Genomic DNA, 21,107 nt, shown 5'->3' with positions numbered 1-21,107 from the left:
AAACATGTTTTTGTGACCAAACAGCAGGTCTGCAGTGCTGAGTTTCGAACTGAGTTGTGGTTGTTTCGCTGCGCTGCTTACTAAGCTAGAGCACACTGGGCTGTTTGTAGTCTCGGTAGCGTAGAAAGTGCTGGCCCCTCCATTAAAAAAAAAAACTCGTGAATACAAGTTGCTTTTACTGTAACCATTATGTACAACAATGTCTGCAGACCTGTAATTTGTCTACCATCATCTAATGCAGGGACTAATACCGTTCTTCTGGCTGAAAGAGAGAGGGACACTTCTTCCAGTGGCTTCAGAAACTGGGACTTCATGTCTGTGCACACATGGGGAGAGAATCCGGCAGGATCCTGGATTCTAAAAATCAGTGACCTGGTAAGTATTCCTGGTAACGCATAGATTATGATCTACAGCATCATCAGTATTGACAACCAGTGTAAACAGAAATATCTTCACTTCAAGACTGTACCACAGCTGTGGCTCAGACACTAGTAAACATTTGGGAATGATCGCCAGCGATATTGCTGAATTCAATGAAGAGGGCACGTTGGTTGGTCCATTGCTTCTGTGTTTTTTATCCTTAAAAAAATGCGTTGAATATGTGCCAATTCCTTTCCGTCTGCTCAGTGCATTGGTTATCAACTTGACATTTACAACTGGATTAACTAGTCTTTCTATATCTAATAACAAATATTAAATGGAAGAAAGAGGGAACTTTTTATGAAAAGAAGGCTGCGCTGTACTCAACATTCCAGACAACCCAACTTCTTACTAATAAAATGTGTATAAAAATAGGGTGGGATTACTGCGTTCTTCAACTTGCATCAGTAGAGCATAAGAAAACTCAATGCATGTTATGTTTGAAGGAAGTCAAGGTGAAAGATGTTGTTCTGTAAACTTTATGACATAAACAATGGCCTCTCGAGTTTTACCCCAGTACAAACATTGGTTAGTCTGGAGTAGCTTGGCTTCGTTCTTAGGGGAATCTTATTTGTTAATAACCAAGTTTGTAAAGAGTCATTGGGAGCAACGTGATTATCCTTATTATTATTATTATTATTATTATTATTATTATTATTATTATTATTATTATCATTATCATTATTATTATTATTATTTTCTGGCACTGAGATCTGTTCTACACCTGGGAGATTTCATGTGTTTTACAATGATTCACAAATATTTGCTAAAATCTCAGTTTCCCAAATGGGAAGCTGCGAGATACTTGGGCTCTTGCTATTTCTTTGCATCCTCTCTTCTTGCACGGATGTGAATTTGTGCCCAAGGAATTAGAGAACTAAACTAGATGTAAAAGAGCTTCAGCTGTTTTCATGGCCTACAGGCACTTGTTTCTCACATGCAGTGTGAGATCTCAACTTACTTTATATTCTTGGATGCTAATCTTTAGGTTGTATTAAGCACAACTAACTACCCCTTGCTGTACTTACAGATATAAAGCTTTTCATTGATTTAAACATGCTTAAGGAAAAAAGGTTTATGAATCAGATGCACGTGTAAGCATGTCGTATTCAAGAAAATGTGTTACTAAGAGATACCTAAGTTTACAGAGTGCTGGAACTCCCACCCATCCACCAGACACATGCAGTTTGTCTGGTTTTAGACTTAGAAAAAGCATTTGAGACAGTGAACTGGGAGTTCGTGTTCGCAACACTCCTAAAGGTGGGCATTATTGAAAGTCTGTTATGCCTCATACAACTTTTCTGTGCAGACCCTGTGGCCTGAGTTAAGATAGGTCAACTCTTATCGGATCCGATTGCAATCAGTAGGGGAACGTGCCAGGGATGTCCATTATCCCCACTGCTCTTTGCCCTAACAATGGAGCCGTTATCTCAGCTGCTGCAATGCGATGGGCAGAGATGGGACATCCCCATAGGAGAAGAATTATATATCGTGTCTCTATATGCAGATGATGTGCTCCCCTATATCTGGGACATCTGACAGGGGACTGGAGAGATCCAGGAGGCCTTAGAGGAATTCCGTGCCACTTAGAGACGGGAAGTGAATTGGGCTACGTCCTGGTAATTCCCCCAGAGCCCATATTGCCCGCCACACCACTTGACCGACAGCCTCCATTCTATAAGGTGGGAGCAACTTAAATTTTGGTACCTTGACATTCGCGCATACCACACTACGCACGATTTTACAAACGGTAACCTCACGAGGACCATTGCCTCGTTCCGCCCACAGCTCACATTCTGGAGCATGCAGAGCATAGCTGTCTAAGATGGTGATGCTCCCTTATTTTCTTTATTATTTCCATAACCTCACAGTAAATGTTCCTCACTCCACATTTCACACTCTCGATGGTATGTTGGGGAGCTTTATTAGGAAAAAGGGCAAAACATGATTGCGTTTCATAACCTCCAATTACCAGTAGAAAAAGGGGACCTGGGAGCCCCTAATTTAAAGCATTATTATTTGGCAGCACAGCAACAATGGCTACCCAGATGGTTAGCAGGATGCCAATTGGACGAGCTGGGATCACCCATGAAGGAATGTGCCCAGAGAATGATCTGCAAGATATTAGTGCCAAAAGGCAAGCCCCTAGAACAGTCTAACAACCTGTTCTGGCATAGCAAGCATAGGTCCCACGTCTAGGCATATCATTCCCACTTGGGGCGACAATAGCAAAAACAACAGATGATGGACCGAATGCAGAGCAAATCAAACATTCACCCCCCAGTCACAGATCTGGGTTTAATTCATCAGTTTTTTTGCTTGCCATGCCATTTCAGTTTGGACCCAGCCATATGCAAGTCAGTCTTGACCCTGTTCCCCCATGGTAACAGTCCAGCCCGACCTGCCAGGCCAGGTCTTCCCTGAACCAGAAACAAGCACCCCTTGCTCACTGTGCCACTGGATTCAAGCTAGCCTGGCTGATGATGGATGATACCCTTAAACCGGTCCCAGGATGCTTGTTTCTGGTCAAGGGAGGACCTGGCTTGGCAGTTCGGGCTGAACAGTTCCCATAAGGAACAGGGTCAAGACTGATTTGCATATGGCTGGGTCCAAACTGGGGTGGCATGGTTAGCAAAAGAACAATGGATTAAACCCAGATCTGTGATTGGGGTGAGTGTCTGAATAGTTCAGCACTCCATCCATCATCCTTTTGTGTTGCTAACGTTGCCCTAAGTGGGAAGGGTATGTCCAGATGTGGGTCCCTTGCTCACTGTGCCACTGGTTTCAAGCTAGCCTGGCTGATGATGGGTGATACCCTGAAACCAGTCCCAGGATGGTTGTTTCCGGTCCAGGAGGACCTGGCTTGGCAGTTCCAGCTGGACTGTTTCCATGAGGAACAGGGTCAAGACTGATTTACATATGACTGCGTCCAAACTGGGGTGGCATGGTGAGCAAAAGAATGATGGATTAAACACAGATCAGTGACTGGGGTGAGCGTTTGCATTGTTCAACACGCCGTCCATCATCCTTTTGTGTTGCTAACGTTGCCCTAAGTGGGAAGGGTATGCCCAGACGTGGGTCCCTTACTCACTGTGCCACTGGATTCAAGCTAGCCTGGCTGATGATGGGTGATAGCCTGAAACCGGTCCCAGGATGCTTGTTTCCGGTCCAGGGAGGACATGGCTTGGCAGTTCGGGCTGGACTGTTCCCATGAGGAACAGGGTCAAGACTAATTTGCATATGGCTGGGTCCAAACTGGGGTGGCATGGTGAGCAAAAGAACAATGGATTAAACCCAGATCTGTGACTGGGGGTGAGTGTTTGCATTGTTCAGCACTCCGTCCATCATCCTTTTGTGTTGCTAACGTTGCCCTAAGTGGGAAGGGTATGCCCAGACTTGGGTCTCTTGCTCACTGTGCCACTGGATTCAAGCTAGCCTGGCTGATGATGGGTGATACCCTGAAACCGGTTCCAGGATGCTTGTTTCCAGTCCAGGGAGGACCTGGCTTGGCAGTCCGGGCTGGACTGTTCCCATAAGGAACAGGGTCAAGATTGATTTGCATGTGGCTGGGTCCAAACTGGGGTGGCATGGTGAGCAAAAGAACAATGGATTAAACCCAGATCTGTGACTGGGGGTGAGTTTTTGCATTGTTGAGCACTCCGTCCATCATCCTTTTGTGTTGGTAACTTATTCCATTTGAGCAACTACAAGTAGATCATAATCTTTCACTGAGCCATTTTCTGACCTACCACACACAGCTGGCTTAATCACAGTGCCTCTGGCAAACCACAGATACTGAACCAGACACACAACCCTTGGTGTGCACCCTACACATCTTGGGAGGCAGCCTCCGATTAACCACATGGTTTGTTTGTGCACTAGCTCACACCCCACAGGACTCACTGCAATCCCCTCAACAGGAATGGGAGTGCAAAATTGGTCATGCTCTGACGAAAAAGGAGTGGGACAAAGTCCTAGTACACCTGCACAAGTTCTCTCGCAATGCAAAATGTCAATTTATACAGCACAACATACTGCACAGAACATACCTTACACCTGCGTGTCTGATAAGGATATATGACGTTGCCTCAAATTGCCCTAGATGTGCCAATAATGTTGCTGACTTGGCCCACATGTTTTGGGATTGTCCGAAAGCAATGATACTATGGAGGGAAGTCATGGATGGATTGACAAATATCACGAAGCTGGTGGAATTGTGCACTATGGAAATTGGCCTCTTGGGACTATTTAAACACAAGAAGTCGTGGAGCATTACTAACTACTTGATAGATTTGGCTCTACTGATAGTTTCAGAGATCCATTGTGATGCAGTGGTGGCTATTCGGCTACCAGAGCTGCTATCCTGGTATGTTGATACCCTAAAATTGGATAAAGCTGAATCAGTAGCCCTACGACGAGAAGAAGCCCGGGGCCTGCATAGAGTCCCTATTGCACTAGAATTGGACACCCTCGTAAGTGAATTACAGGCACTCTCATACGCACCCTAGCCACAACTCTTGCTTCGTGAGATAGACTAATGACTGTACTCCATTGCATTCCTCATCTGTCCCCCACACTAGATTGCATGTTTCTTTGTGAGAGTATGCCTGGATTTAATTGGATTTAAGTTGTATGTGCACATCAGTTCATCATCACATCAGTATATTAGATTGGACACCATCCGCTATAAATGCCTAGATATGGGCTACTATTTGTACATATTTTTACGCTTTCTTTCATATGATTTCTTGTAATTGTTGTGACCTGACAATTACAGGTATTTTAATGTCTAGTTAAATTGTATACTGTTTCGAACCAATACCTCCTTATGTGCACCAGTTTGCTGACTTACAATGGCCAGTCCCCTCTGGTAACAGTTGTCACACTAATGCTCACAATATGCATTTTTACCCGCTGTGCACCTGCATAAAACTTTTGAAACCAATAAAAATTAGTTTAAAAATAATCAAGTCATACCTAAGATGGTGGTAAAAAACTATTCAAGAAAATGTTTTTCCCACACTGTTGACAAGTGACTGATGAATACCTGTTTCTTTTTAGACGTGCTGTCCATTTGGGCCTTGACAATTTACCCCCGATATATAGTGTGTTAGCATTGTCCACTCCAAAAGTTCCATCTGCCAGACAAGGCAATTCTCGAGCAGCTGTGAGGATTTGGCAAATGCACAACTAAACTCTTTGAAATCTTATTTTCTGAAGGATCCCATGTGTGCTAGCTTAAAAAGATTCTGGCTAATAGAGTTGTTGCATAAAACATGCCAGTGCATCGAACATCTGTAAGTTTGCCATGCACAAATGGTGTTCCAGATTTAGCACATTTAATGTAATGCAAGAAAGAGGGTCGTTTGGCATCATTGGCTTTGCTGCCAGCCTAGCTCTGCGGCATAGTACTATCACTGAGCTGTGACGAAGCAGTCATTATTGCAAACTAACCTTTAGTATCCGAGTGTGAAGCTGGAACTTCGAGTTGAACGCAAAAGTTTGAAAATCATGCATTTTATTATAAATATGTTGATATCATTAATACTGGTATTAGTTGAAGTGAAAAACGATGCTTTAAAAACAAAAAAGCCGTGCTGGAAACATCACCACTCTATATAGAGGTGAGCAAGCCAGAGATTCCATGGGCAGAGCCAAGTTCGAAATAAGCCAGAGTCAGGTTTGGGCAGGAGGCTCGCCAGCAATTTCATTATCAATACCATTTACAAATGAGGCAGTCTTGAGAGATAAGCAGTCGGAGGACGGCAGAACAGAAGTAAAAGGTTCCCTTTGCCAGTTGCAGCAGTGCAAGCTGCTAATGTGGCCTTCGGCTAAAAAGATGTCATTGAAGGGCGGGGGGGGGGGGCGGAGACGGTGAGGATGATGAAGCACGCAGTGAAAAAGAGGAGAGGGAACAAATAGCAGAAGAAACCTGCAGGCAAACGATCCGATTTTGGGTAACCAATAGGAAATTATTCACAAAAATTGCATTGATTTTTTTGGCACATACAAAAGGAAAACTCAATATTGGTTCTTTTGAGAGGCCTCATTGAAGCAGTCTACCTTCCATTTGCAATTAGTGTGGTTTCGCTGAAATTGGCCATAGGTAAGGTCATCTTTGAAGTGATGACTTTTGTTGAGTAGCAAAGTGTTATGCTCTGTTGATAAAGATAGATCGTGAGTTTACCATCAACAGCCTTGATAGTGAGGTTTATAATGGCGAACGAGCTGTTGTTGTAATTATACATGGATGACGAATGTTTATGAGTGTTATTAAACCTAATTACATTAAATCCAAGGCCACAAGTATTTGAATAACGTACTGTGATTGTGCTGGACAACAAGGGATATTATAGGTAATGACAAGCATAACAAAATTCAACGAACCAAAGTGTAGATCTACAATATTTATTCTGGGACTATATTGAAGAGGCAAATGTGTGCAGTGTTATAGAGAGAGAAACACATCACAGATTTGAATACATCAGAGGCATTGACTGATGCGTTTTTAGATCTGGTGGTAAAATGTTCCCTTGCTATGAAGATTTAGTGGAGGATTTGAATGGCAACTCTTTCTAAAAAAGTTTATCAAAAAGAGCCAACCATGTTATGAATCTAAATAAATGTGAGGTAAAATAATGTGAAACTGCAAAAATATTGTCTTAATCGAAAATAGTGTGCAATTGTTACTTTTTCAAAATGTCACTAAATTTTAAAAAGAATATAGTGTGGTAATCCCAAACTTTTCGATTCTTGCCATTTATAATGTAGTTACTCTACCCTGCATCATGGCTATTGTTCCAAAATATAGTACACATCAGTAATGGTCGTGAAACACAGTCCATGACTACTAGCTGGCCTCGTGTTATGTCTGGGTATTTTGAGCCTGTGTCAGGTATTCAGCCAATATCACTATTAGAAAGTGGGTCTTTAGTTGGCAAAGGTAAGCACTGTGTCCAAATAGGGACTACAATCTTAGTCAGGGTAAGTCAGTTAAACTATCTAAATTAACCTGTGCTCGCCCTCTGGTAGCTTGGCAATGAGCAGTCAAGCTTAACTTAAGAGGCAATATGTAAGATATTTGTGCAACACTTTAATTACAGTAACATAGTGGAAGACATAACAAAAACACTCCACGCAGCTTAAAAAATAGAGAACATTTATCTGAGTAAAACAAGACCAAAACGCCAACAATCCAATAACTAAAACTCACGATATGAATTTTTAAAGAATTAATTGCAACGTAGTGGTTAAAAGTCAGTAGTGCTAAAAAGTTACTTGAGGTCATGCTTGACTGGGGTAAATCCAAAGTTCAGCCTGGCCTCGTTGGAGGGGAAAGCTGGCTATAGGACCCATGCTGGGCCCACTGGAAAAGTACCTTGGATGGAGCAAACACCATTATCGAAGGCTCAATGCATCTGTCCCAATTCAAGCAGTCTGGTGGAAGCATTGTCATCGAGCCTTTCAGTCAGGTCCCACATCGGCATTGAATCCCTTTTGATGCAGACAATGTGTCATAATCGAGTCATGCAACGTTGTCCTCAAATTGACGCTGCGTCATTGTTGAACCTCACAGTCGGGTCACGCGTCGTCGTTGAATAAGCAATGCGTTGGTGTTAAAGAGCACTGTGTCGGTTCTGAGAGGTGAAGAAAAACAGCTACTGATTCCACTCTCAACGTCCAGGACTGGATTGGCACATCTTGGCAGGGCAGGACTCACAGTGGGCAGAGGCCAACGGATGAAGCAGAGTTGAGGGAAGTCTTTGATGGCCCTGAGACTTCCTGAGGCAAGCCAGCAAGCCCTTGGAGTCACTTGATTATGGGGATGAAGAGATGCAGGTCATGTCCTTCTGGTTTCCAGGAAAGAAGTGTGGCAGGCAGCAGGGGATGCACTGCAAAGCAGGAGTCCAGCAAATTCCTGCAGGGTGGCAGTCCCTTTAGCAGCACAGCAGTCCTTCTTCCTGGCAGAGTATCCTCAGGTCCCAAAGTGTACTGATTTTGTAGGATCATAAGTGCAGTTCTTATAGCCAGTGGTGTCTTTGAGGTGGGGGTGGCTTCAAACAGAGGCATTGAAGCACACACAGGTCTTCCCTTCCCTGGCTCCAGACACACAACAGGGTTTTATGCAGCTCTTTGTGGAGGGAGTGAGGGGCAGTCACAGCCCTATTCAGGTGCAAGTGTCAGCTCCTCCTTCCCAGCTAGCTCAGGAAGGCCCATCAGCTTGGTGCTGGGCCATCGGGATGTAAATGGCACACCTCAGCTCCCTTTGTGTGTGACTGTCTAGAGGGAATGCACAAAGCCCAGCTGTCACCCAACCCAGACATGTATTAGTGGCAGGCACACAGGGCTTAAGAGCAGAATAATCCCCTCTTTCTAAAAGTGCATATTTAAAGTTGTAATAAAAAATCCAACTTTACCATTGAAGATAATGTATTATTACAAGTCTAGAGGTGCCAAACATGACCATCCTACTCCTCCTCCTCAATCAAACATTACAATAAATGTATTAAAGCATTCCCAATGCTGTCATATGAGAGGGGTATGCCTTGCAGTAGTGAAAAACGAATTTGGGAGTGTTTCACTACCAGGACATGTAAAAATAAGTAGCAGATGTCCTACCTTCTACTTCCACAGCACCCTGCCCTCTGGGATACACAGGACCTACCTAGGTTTTTTTAATGTGTAATAAAAGGGGAGTTTAAGGCATGACAGTAAAACAGCACACAGGCTCTACAGTGGCAGGCCTGAGACATGTTTAAAGACCTACTTAAGTGGGTGGTACAAGCAGTGCTGCAGGCCCACTAGGAGTATTTAAGTTACAGGCTTTGGGCATACATAGTGCACTGTACTAGGGACTTACAAGTAAATGAAATATGCCAACTGTGGATACACCAATGTTACCATGTTTTAGGGAGGTGAGCACATACAACTTAGCACTGGTTAGCAGTGGTAAAGTGCCCAGAGCCCTAAGACCAACAAAAACAGATCAGCAAAAATGAGGTAAAGCAGGTAAATGTTCAAGGGAAGACCCCCTAAGGCTGTAATGTCTAACAACCACTTTGTGTGGTGAGACTTGTAAGCATATATTTATAAAGAGAAAAGCAAAACTACAGGTACCAAAATGCTGCTGGTGGATAGTGAGGTAGAAGCCCCCTAAAAGTTTCACATATGGATTTTCATAAATACTGATTTTATTTACATGTGTTGCTGGCAAGGTTACCATGTTATATCTGATACCTTCTGCTAGTCCTGGCTTTCTAGCTGACACCATCTGAATGGTGGATAGTTCCAGACGATCTTTAAAATGTTAAAAATGGTACTACAATTCCAAGAATGCCATACTGTTGAAAAAGGACCCAAATAGATTGTAGGTCTTGCACATGGTACATCAACTATTGTCAGTTATGTTGAGCTCTGAAGGATAAACTAAAGTCACACGTCTATTGGGGAAAAAGAACCTATGCATAGGTATGATCTATGGCACACTATGTCATTGTTGACTTTTTGGCCAAAAACATGCTAGGACTTCCAAGCCCACTTGATTGAGAGACAAGACAAAATGATACATCCCAGAATGCAACTTGACTTTGGGTCAAATGTTAAGATTGGCTGGAGGCAATACATCTGGCATAGTTGTACTAGTTTTACAAATAGAACACAAAGACCCAAAATACCAAGAAGAACCAAGGCTGAGTGAGGTTATCACAGCTCACATTGGATTAAAGAAGCATAAAAAATAACCTACAAAAAGTGTTCCTACAGTGACCTAAAACTAAACTGAAACTAAATGTATGTAAATTTGCCTCACAGTCATTCCATGTGGAACAATCTAATAGGATTTCAGTATTGAGAAGGGCAACAAGCCCAGCCCAGATTGCTGTATATATTTCTAGAGACAAAATTTGGAATATTGTGTGCAAGTTTTGGGGTCAGATGTCTAATTCTGGGAGCAATAACCAGCGTAGAAAAGTATAATATATAGTTAGAGGTAATAAAATCTCAATAAAAGTATATATAGTAATCTGAGAAGATATATTCATAATATGTGCGTGGGAAAAGCAATGGTTTGCAGAAAAAACGAAACGTTTTGTGGAAACTGCAGTGTAAATATATATCTCTCAGTTTGAATACAAAGCAAAAAAAACTATGTTTACTGCATTTATTTTCTTTAAACCTGCCTGAATCTTTAGTAAGCAAGCCAAGTGAAAAATGCAGTCTGTGTACCTCTCGCACAAGTGTGTATTTGCGCCCCCCTTTAATTTTCACAAGTCAATATCTTTGTCACATGCATGTGTGATCACTCTCCCATTCTGCATACTTTCTCTCACCTTGTGCCTTACCACATTTAGACATAGGTCAGGAGACAGCAGACCGTTCACATTTCCAAGGTCCATTCTTGTGCATTCTAGGTTTTGTAGTCCTGTATATCCTATTATAAATTCTGAATATAAAGAGAAGCACTGTACTGGCCTAGACACTCAAGCATGTACCTTATACACTTGAGACCTCTAAAAGAGTCTTATACAGACCCTGGTTGCCTGATTTCTCTCAAAAGTTTATCACTAGGGCAATGCTCCAGCGATCCCGCAACTCACTGAGCTGTCACTACAATACTGCTATTAGTCCATGAAGTAGAAAGCAAACAAAAAGACACTGGAAGCTAGGTTCCGTGGGCTGACGGTGAACCCTGTAGCAACAGAGAAATTTTTTGGAACATGTGGGCGGGTCTGCTCTCCAACAGGAAGGTTGCACGAGGTACAAAATGCAGCAACAAAAGATTAAAAAATAAGAACAAGCAATGACGTGGAAGGGGTGTTGGGGACGGGCAGGCATGAACAGGAAACTGGGGGATGGGCGGGAGGTGCTGGGTGAGGGCACTGTGTGTTGATGCAAAGTGCCATGGCCGCCATGAGCATGAGCACAAAGGAGAGACACAAAAGAAAAAAAGTTGTTCGCTCACAGTAAAGCATATTGGCACTCATGCAGCAATCCATGTAACAGGCTTAGTCTGCAAGGCAGTACCAAATAAGCCCCAAGTTGGGACAAACGTACAGCACTTACCAATGTCATCAAGGGATTTTTGAAAGGCAAGCCCAGAAACGGGTGAAAGTGATAAGCATGACATGGGCGTGGTTAAAAGCCCACAATACTTACAACAGGTCGGAATTGCTTGCTCACTCGACCTAAAAACCACAAGTGCTGCAAACAACATCCACTTGCGTTCCCTTTATTCACATCTTTCCCCGCAATATGAGATTTACCCAGATAGATTTGAAATTATGTGATTTGCATAATGGCATAATTTTTTACATTTTGTGTAACAACCATAACACCAAATACTGAAAATTTTGCAGGATAACACTGGTGTAACTAAAAGTTTACCCGGGCCTAACTTGTATTTCAATTAATGACATGGGTAACCCTTTGTGTCTTTGACAGTCCTGCATTGTAGCAAGCATTCACTTCATCCTTAGACACGTAAAAGAATATGATATTAGTTTCTGTTTCAGTATTTAAACATGTTTAACACGTGCTTTAGTTCATAAGTGTCCACAGAGCATGTACTGATATCAGGTTTCACACTTGACCAAATTGTGTGATTTGATATAATATATGCATTTATCTGTTCATCAGCTCCTTTGTCTGCCAAAACATGGAAGAATTTAGAAACAGTTTAATTCCGCTATGACACACTGTTTAAAAATAAGATATTTACATCAGTGGGCTTCCACAAGGTGTTCCTGGGGGAGGTTGCTACAGAGATGTCAATGAGTGATGCATTTATCTGTCATCCCCATCATCACTTCTTTCACAGCGAGCTACTACTCAAATCATCCCCCACCACAGTACTTCAAAACTGCAGATATAACTGAGGAAGACATTACATTTCAGTTATTTGTCTCTTTATTAAGTTTGACAAATGTGATAGCTGATTTTATAAGCTGGAAATTAATCCAAGACCATTAACACTGAAAAAAGAATTGTTAATGCTACACTCAAAGATCACAGGCCATGACTGAGCCTGTGACTTCAAAATGATATGTTCTACACTTGCACACCTTAGCCACTCAGCCTGGAACCAAAATCGGCTAATTTGCTCCTCTTAATGTAAATTCAGGCTAGGATATATCTGCTACATGCAGAGGCCTGATGCTAATGTCCGACAGAAGATAGTACGTCTATAGTTAAGTAGAGGGGTATCACACTTATTTAAAAAAAAAACTCAAGGTTACAAAAAAAGTATGAATGAAAATAGTTAAATCACAAAATTTGAGTCGAGCAATACATCAAGGGACAGATGTTAGTTAATAAAATCATGCTAAATCGCTCTGAGATCCCAGTGGGTTGAGCACATGAAGTGGACATTGCTGTATAACCTTTACATAATAGGTTTGTATCCATGCACTTCTAAGTCTTGATTGTTAACTATCTGGTTTAGATGCGTAATATGAAAGTCTGCCATCATCTCTGTGTCAAGAGTCAGTTCAGTTTATGGTAAGTAGTGCATGCTATCTAAAAAAAAACAGACTAGAGGAAAAGAAGGAAAATAAATGTAATTTATTTAGAATCTGTGCTTTGCCCATCACATATATCACCCATGCTTAGGACAGTCAAGGGGAAAAGCTAACTCAATTTGCAACACATGTAGAAGTTTCAAAGAACACAGATGAAAACTATATAGTTGCCCACGCTGGGGATCTTTTTGATCTGTTAAAGGAACATTAACATCTGAAAAAGAATAAAAGCAGGGTACAAAGAATATTTCTAAGCAAATATAAATGTTATACCTTTAGATAATTATGCAATATTCCAGGTTAATAATGATATTAGTCAAGGCTAGATAAGTTGCTCTAGCCCCAAACAATTTGCTTCATCATCCAAATTTCTTGCCAAGATTTTTTGATCTTTTGAAGGGTTGCCCTATAATGTAGATAGCTATGAAGGAGAACACCACCTGCATTTTGGTGGTAATTAGTACACCCAAAAGAGGCAACTCTGGCTTTGAGGAGGAAATATTTGGTTAAATCTTCCTTATGTACGCTCACTAAAGTGAAGTACTGGTCATGGGAGATTTTAATTTTAGAGCTGAGGCTTATGATTCCAAAGTGGAATCAATACTTGATTATTTGTTAGCACTGATTCTCTACCAATGAGTAAGACACCCCACATATGGCCCCTACATACATACATCGGATTATACTCAATGACTAGTGACTTTAACCAATCTGCCAGTAGCACATTCACATCATGAATTGACCACGACAGGTCATTTTTGATCACCATGTTTTATAGGCATTCTCGTTAATCAACCTTACTATGAAACGCATAACTATGAGCAATCAAAGAAAAATCTTTAAAAAATCAAATGTCTGCTTGAGTTCTCTAATGTTTGAATATTCACCATTATAACCAAACCCTGACCACATTGATTGATAAGTTTATACTGTTATAGATATACTGTTATAGGTAGTATTCTGTACCAGTGAGAAAGTGAACAGCTTTCCTGCAAGTAGTGACACAACACTGGCAAAAATCTAGGGCCACCTAGGACACGTATATATTAAATATTCTGCACCAGTTAAAAAGAAAAGAAAGCAAAAAAAATATTTCTCAGAAAGAATACCATCAGCATTGACCCATTCCAAGAAAAGCGTATTTATCTTATAGGGTGTCTGCTAGCTACATATGCCCACCAGGTTTTAATCAGAGATAAGGTGGAAAAATCAGTGAAAACATGCAAACTCAGAATGGTAGGGGGTTAAAACCAGAACAGTTTCTGGATAGGGACACTGAGGGACATGAAATGGTTTCTGATAGATGGATAGTAGATGCAACAAATACCACTTAATCATTCTTTCTGCTTTACACTAATTTCTCTGGAAGATGGTGTTGCCTCCCAAATCAGCAGACATCTGCAAATTCATCAATGGTTGTGTGATAGTCTGATTTTAAACTTCATAGAGAGACAGCAGTCTGCTACTTTAAATATGAAACCTAATGGTTAGGCAGCCAAGGATGGGTCAGCAATCCTTCTGGTGCTGCTTGATTTGCAGATCGCTATTGACACGATCTGTTACTCAATGTTGGTTCATTGTCTGTCCAATGCGACAGGTATGTTGAAGGATGCAATCAAGTGGTTCAAAATTTGCTTCATAACATGTTTTCCTAGTCAGCTGTCCATATCATTAGTCACCTCCATTTGTTTTGAAATGTCCTGTGCCACCGGAGTCACCATTGTCACCAGTCTTTTTTAACTACTACATGCAACCTTTGCATGATGCACTGGAAGATCTAACAAGTGGAGGTGGTCATTGTATTTATTCTGATGACACATGTTAGAAATTGAGTCTTTGGTTGCAGTCAGTTTGCACTCTGTCCAAGCAGGGACCCTCACTAGTCTGGATAAGGGAGGTACACTCCTAAGACAACCCTGATCACCCATTTGGCAGCTTGGCACAAGCAGTCAAGCTTATCTCAAAGGCAATGTGTAATGTGTTTGTAACATCACACACAGTAATAAAGTGAAAAGACTAAAAAAATGGACACCACACTAGTTTAGAAAAATAGGCAATATTTATCTAAATCAAAAAAGACCCAAACAACAAAAATCCAACATTAAAAAGTAAAGTTATGAATTTTTCGAATAATAGATTCTTACTCGATAGAAAAACATTTAAACATTGTTGTTACACAAATTACCTGGTTTGCGTCAAAAATAAAGCCGCAAGGGTGAGCGTGTGTCAAAAAGTCAGCGATGCATCATTTTTCTCTCTCTCAAGGGAGTGATGTGTCGATTTCCAGACAGGGCACCTTGGGTCCATGCTGGTTCACGTTGATGTTGACGCCCAGCAATGGTGCATACAAAATCTGGCTGCACAGTGATGCAAAAACTGTGCTTTGTGGGGGTTTGTGTCATTTTCAGCAGTCACAAGCAGGTGTTGCGTCATCTCTACAGCCGCAATGCAAGTGGTGCATCAATTTCAGCTGCAAGGCAGGTGGCAAATCATTTTTACAGCCGCGTTGCAGGTGGTGCATCAAACATTTCCCTGCATGGCTCCTGTGTGAGGATTTCCACCTTTGTTCTACCAGCTTCACCTTTCAAGGTCCCAGGGACTGGATGTGGCAACACTTGGCAGGGTAGGCATCTCAGCCGAGAGTCCAGGTGCTGCCAAAAGTATTTGATGGCCCTGAGACTTCAAAACAGGAGGCAAGCTCAGTCCAAGCCCTTGGAGACATTTCAGGAATATAGCACAGAGTCCAGTCTTTGTCCTCTTTCAGGCAGAGGCAGCAACTGCAGGCCAACCCAGCAAAGCACAGACTCAGGAAAAGGGGCAGTACTCCTCCTCCAGCTCTTCAGCTCTTCTTGGCAGAGGTTACTCTTGGATCCAGAAGTAATCTGAAAATCTTGGGTTTTGGGTCCACTACTTATACCCCTTTCTGCCTTTGAAGTAAGCAAACTACAAAGGAAAGTCTCTGTTGTTCACAAGGTCCTGCCTTTCCCAGGCCTGGACCCAGACTCATACGAGAGGGTTGGAGACTACAGTGTATGAGGGTAGGCACAGCCCTTTCAGGTGTAAGTGACCACTCCTCCCTCTACTCTAGACCAGATGGCCCATCAGGATATGCAGGCTACACCCCAGCTTCCTTTATGTCACTGTCTAGTGGAGATTCAAACAGCCCAACTGTCAGTCTGACCCAGACAGGGAATACACAAGCAGACAGAGTCACAGAATGGTATATGCAAGAAAATGCCAACTTTCTAAAAGTGGCACTTTCAAACAGACAATTTAAAAACCAACTTTACCAAAATATGTATTTTTAAATTGTGATTTCAGGGAACCCAAACTCAAAATCTCTATCTGCTCCCAAAAGGAAACTGCACTTAAAAGTTATATAAGGCAGCCCCCATGTTAACCTATGAGGGACATAGGCCTTGCAACAGGGAAAACCAAATTTGACAGTATTTCACTGTTAGGACATGTAAACCACATCAGTACATGCCCCACCTTTAACATACACTGCACCCTGCCATTGGGGCTACCTAGGGTCTACCTTAGGGGTGCCTTAGACGTATGAAAAAGGAAGGTTTGAGCCTGGCAAGTGGTTACACTTGCCAGGTCGAATTGGCAGTTTAAAACTGCACAGACAGACACTGCAGTGGCAGGTTAGAGCCACGTTTACAGGGCTACTTATGTGGGTGGCACAATCAGTATTGCAGGCCCACTAGTAAGATTTGATTTACAGCCCTACGCACCTCTAATGCACTTTACTAGGGACTGACTACTAAGTCAAATATGCCATTCATGGAAAAGTATTTTGCTTAATTAATGGCCAAGCTGAAACACTCATGCACTGAAAAAATCTCTGGAATGTGCTTCTTAGTCCAAAGAAGACATTTATGGTTTCACTACACAAGGTTCCTAAAAGGAGATTAGCATGCTGAAAACACACGTTCAAAAATGGTCACAGCAATGAAATGAAAGTATGTACAAATGATTCTCCACTGCAATATACACTCCAAATATATGTATCTATATTATAATGTTACACAAATAATGAATTAAAAAATATGCATCACCATGAGAAAAGGGCATCACTGCTTCATCTCCCTGATATTCAGCATCAGATCGCCAGATCCCAGAATCGATCAAGGAGAGAGAGATCAATTATCCTCATGGGAAGGATGGCACACTCCAGCATCCTTGATGTGCCTGAGATCTGCAAACACTCTCTGTCCCTCGTCTATCTGGTCTCAGCCTCTTATACTTTGAACAAACAAGAAAGGAAAAGTCTTGAACTTCCCTTTCCCTGCAGAAGTTTATTTCTTCAAAAAATGCTGATTGCTTTAGGCCTGCTTTGAAAATAACACCCCAGGACGTGGCCACAGTCCCAGGGTGCCAATCCAAAACAAGTCTGTTCCCTGCCGTCTGAGTACATTCTTATCAGCCTACACCCTTGGTGGGAAACAAAATGAAGAACAAAAACATGTGCACCTTGCACAATGTGGAAAACTACTTGCAGCTTTTAACGTAGCAGTGTCTAATGCTAAGATAAAGTTAATAGGCCAAATTAAGGTGGTGGTCACTAATGTGATAGTGTAATGCTAGGCTAAGTGCAACGTGGAGTCAGTGGTCAAAACTCACATATCATTACAAAAAGCCAATTTCACATATAATTTACATAGGAAGCACTTGCACTTTAGCACTGGTTAGCAGTGGTGAAGTGCCCAGAGTACCAAAACCCTACAAAACTAAGTCCAGGACACACTTGAAACGTAGGAAGCAGAGGCAAAAAAGAAAGGGGAGCCCACGCCAAGGATGCCAGGTCTAACAACACATAATTCTCTTCCTCCCTGAGTAGTAGTCATAGCTCTTAGAAAAGTATGCAGCTCGAACTACTGCACTTTACGTTTTTATCACTTGTCTCCAATTTTGTGACCCTAAATTGGCCACCATTCAAGACAAATGTTCTGTCACACTGATTGAGCCTTATGCATCAAGTCTGGTCCTTCTCATCGGAGAAATCACATCACTTTGCAGTGTGCCAGGCAATGATCTGAGAATCAACCGTGCAGCCATCTTCTCTTCCATCAGCTCAACCCACCAAGTACAATTTTCACAGTGATTATTAACGGTTTTGCCTGAGCTCCCACTGGAAGTATGACAGATTTCAAATTGAGTTTATTGTAAGAGATGTATGTATGAACCCCCATTTGTCTCAGGTTTCTCTTAATACTTGCTCAGTTCTTTTATCCCTTCACATTTAAGAGCTTTTTATATCTAGACAGATGTCAGGCTTCAGATTTTAAACAGTGCTTTATTATGTTTGCCCGTCCAATTTCTAAGCAAGCCCACTTTAGGAATAAAGGTGATGTGTCGAGATGTACACTCAAGAGGGGAAGAAAAGATTATAGCCTGTCTCCTACTGTAACTACTAACACTCTTAACACACCTTGATTTGCTCATCGAGCATGCACCAGCTTCGCAAACAACCAAATGACTGATGCAATCTACCAAGTCTGTCGTCCGTAAATATTGGGACTGTTTATCACTAGCGTGCTGCACTTTTTTCTACTGTCATCAACTATCTAGGACTTAAAGAAGGTTTTACCAAGACCACCTTGCTTGATATAAACTGCAAATGTTGGGGAAATATGTGCAGGCTTCGTGTTATTTCCCAGGAACCCCAAACACCCAGAGTACTACAAAACGCATTGTTTCGTTAGAATAAATAAACCTGTAGTTCTTTGTTGTCTTTGAGAGCCAGTAAATTCCTTGATCAAATATACATGCTCTACTGCAAGCAAAACCAAATCACGAGTCACATGGAGAGCCAAAGGTGCTGAAACAGAAAATGTATTCATGACAGTAAACAGAGGTTTTCAGAAAGTAGGCATGTGCAAGATACGAATAAAACACTTGTGTGTGTGTGGGATACAAATATGTGATGCAGGCGATAGTGTGCACCACACACACACACACATGCAAATTCCGAATAACCTTGACAATAGGAAAACCAATGGATACCATGAGGAGTGAGGAAGGGCATGAAAGGAACATTTGCTTCACAACAACAAAGTACAGATTATGAAGATTTAATAAATGTATGCAAATATTGTGCAACACATACCCTACAAAATATTTCTCACCTTCCTGGGAAAAGTTGAAATGAAAGTGGTATAAAATCAAGCAGTCGATCAAATATTTACACGATTTGTAGGAAGAAGCTAAATGCATAAGGCAAAAAATCATTTAGGAATAACAGCATTGAATTTGCATTTTTGTTGAGTTTTTGCATTGAACACAGTATTCATACATTGAGGTATGATAATCAGTTAAAGTAACCCCTATAAGTATTATTATTAAAATATGTACAAACCTCATACAATCTACATTATGCAAGAGTCACAAGGAAATGTACACAATTTTCAAAAATTTGGGACACGTGTATGTGTACTTTTTTTGCAAAATAATATTTTACAGTCTGACTTTTTGCTCTGTTATTTTGGTTCCTAATTTATTTGTTTTGTAATTCTTTATTGGATTGAAATAATAAGGCTGCATACATATACATAGTTTAAACTGCCATGGTTCGAAACATATAAAAGTGAACAGAATGCAATTAACCATCTTTTGGCACATAAACAGTAAAGGCAGTTTAAAATAGTAGAAATAATCTCCTTTGCAGGGGAGCTTCCGTCCAGCTTGGGACAGGCCGCTATTGGGCCACTGGGGTGATGATTCAGGATGGGTGCATGTTGGCCTAGGTGCCGGAAGAACCCGTGAGAGTACTCGCGACTCAGTTCATCGGTCAGGGGGCACTGGGTAGGGAGGGTAGGGCTGCCCATCAGGTGATCTGGGTTTCTCAATGAAGGAGGGCTGAGGATGGGAACGGAGCGTTCAGTAGCAAAGCATTGAGAGGAATAGGTGCAGTGGTGTGCCTCAATCGAAGGGTCAAGACTGTAGGCCGCTGCGCTAGATGTCAGGTCCAAGTGTCCCTACCTTGGAGTGAGTGAGGATTTTATGGGTATAAGGGTATGGAAGGCAGCCTGTGCTAGAGTGTGGTATGGTGAGCTGTGAGAGAGAACAAAGCGCCAGAGTGTACTTGGGAATGGTAGGATGGGTTGGAGAGGGGCAAGGTCAAAGGGGGGGGGCAACGACAAACCGGATTCAGTATAATGGAATACAACAAAAGAAAGAGGGGGAGAGGGGCGTGGGAGAAGAGGGAAAGTAGCGGTGTATGTGGAGGATAAAAGATGAAAGCAGTCAACTAGGAAAAGGGAGGGGAGAAGACATTGTCAGCCATGGTCGTTGTGGGTGGGCGGAGTATCTATGGTAAAGGGCGCCCATGTTTGCTCATACTGGGTGGATTAGTCTTGCATCATGTATATAATGCGCTCATGTGGGGTGGTTCTGATCATTGCCACCATCCATTCTTCCAACATGGGAGGTATAGGGGATCTCCAATGTCGGAGGATACAAATATTGGCCGTCGCTAGGCCTGTAAATAGCAGGTGCTGCTGAGGCCCTGTTAGCTCAAAGGTTTCTCTCACATCGTGTAAGAGTACGAAGGAGGAGGAGAATGGTGTCTGAGTGTCATAGAAGCACTAAGGGTAGAGGCCACAGCCTCCCAGAAGGGCCAGATCAATGAACATTCACAGAAGACATAGAATAGATCACATCAAGTTTCGGGCCAATGCCAGCAGTCGGCATGGGGTTGGAGGCCTATTCTATGCAGCTTTTTGGGCGTCCGGTACCAGTCATGGATCACTTTAAAAGGACAAAACTCCAAGCGTGCTTGTCTGACTCCTCTGTCCAAGGCCTCCAGAATGTCCATCCAGTACTCCGTTTCGATCTCTGCTTATATGCGTACCCACCTTTTAGAGCGTAGGTTATCTTAGATGGGCTGGAATAAAGGTGACCTGTAAGAACCCCTTATATGCCCGCCATCACACCCCTGAGGCTACCCCACGTCTTAAGATAAGACAGAATAGGGGAGACCTGCAAGGTCCAGAGTCCAGTTCCCATACTGCTTCGGATGCAGTGCATGAGTTTCATATAACGCCATTCTTGGCAGGGTGGAGGCCGTCTTTTTCCCTTAGGCTATCAAATGATTTAATTTCTCAGTTTTCGATCAACTGCTCTAGGTATTCAATACCTGCTGTGTTCCAAGGCTCTCAGTGAAAA

General features: G+C 42.2%; 1 protein-coding gene across 1 annotated transcript in view; it reads left to right on the top strand.

Moving 5' to 3' along the window:
• PCSK1 (proprotein convertase subtilisin/kexin type 1) overlaps window positions 1-21,107 on the top strand; it is a 209,557-nt gene that overhangs the window by 166,545 nt on the left and 21,905 nt on the right. Inside the window, exon 12 of the mRNA XM_069225743.1 lies at window positions 242-375. Coding sequence (XP_069081844.1) covers window positions 242-375 — 134 coding nt within the window. The remainder of the gene's footprint in view (window positions 1-241; window positions 376-21,107) is intronic.

This window comes from Pleurodeles waltl, chromosome 1_1 (assembly GCF_031143425.1).
Source record: "Pleurodeles waltl isolate 20211129_DDA chromosome 1_1, aPleWal1.hap1.20221129, whole genome shotgun sequence".
Classification (NCBI taxonomy): Eukaryota; Metazoa; Chordata; class Amphibia; order Caudata; family Salamandridae; genus Pleurodeles; species Pleurodeles waltl.
The sequence above is the reverse complement of the archived record's forward strand: the minus strand, read 5'-3'. Positions and strand labels throughout refer to the sequence as shown.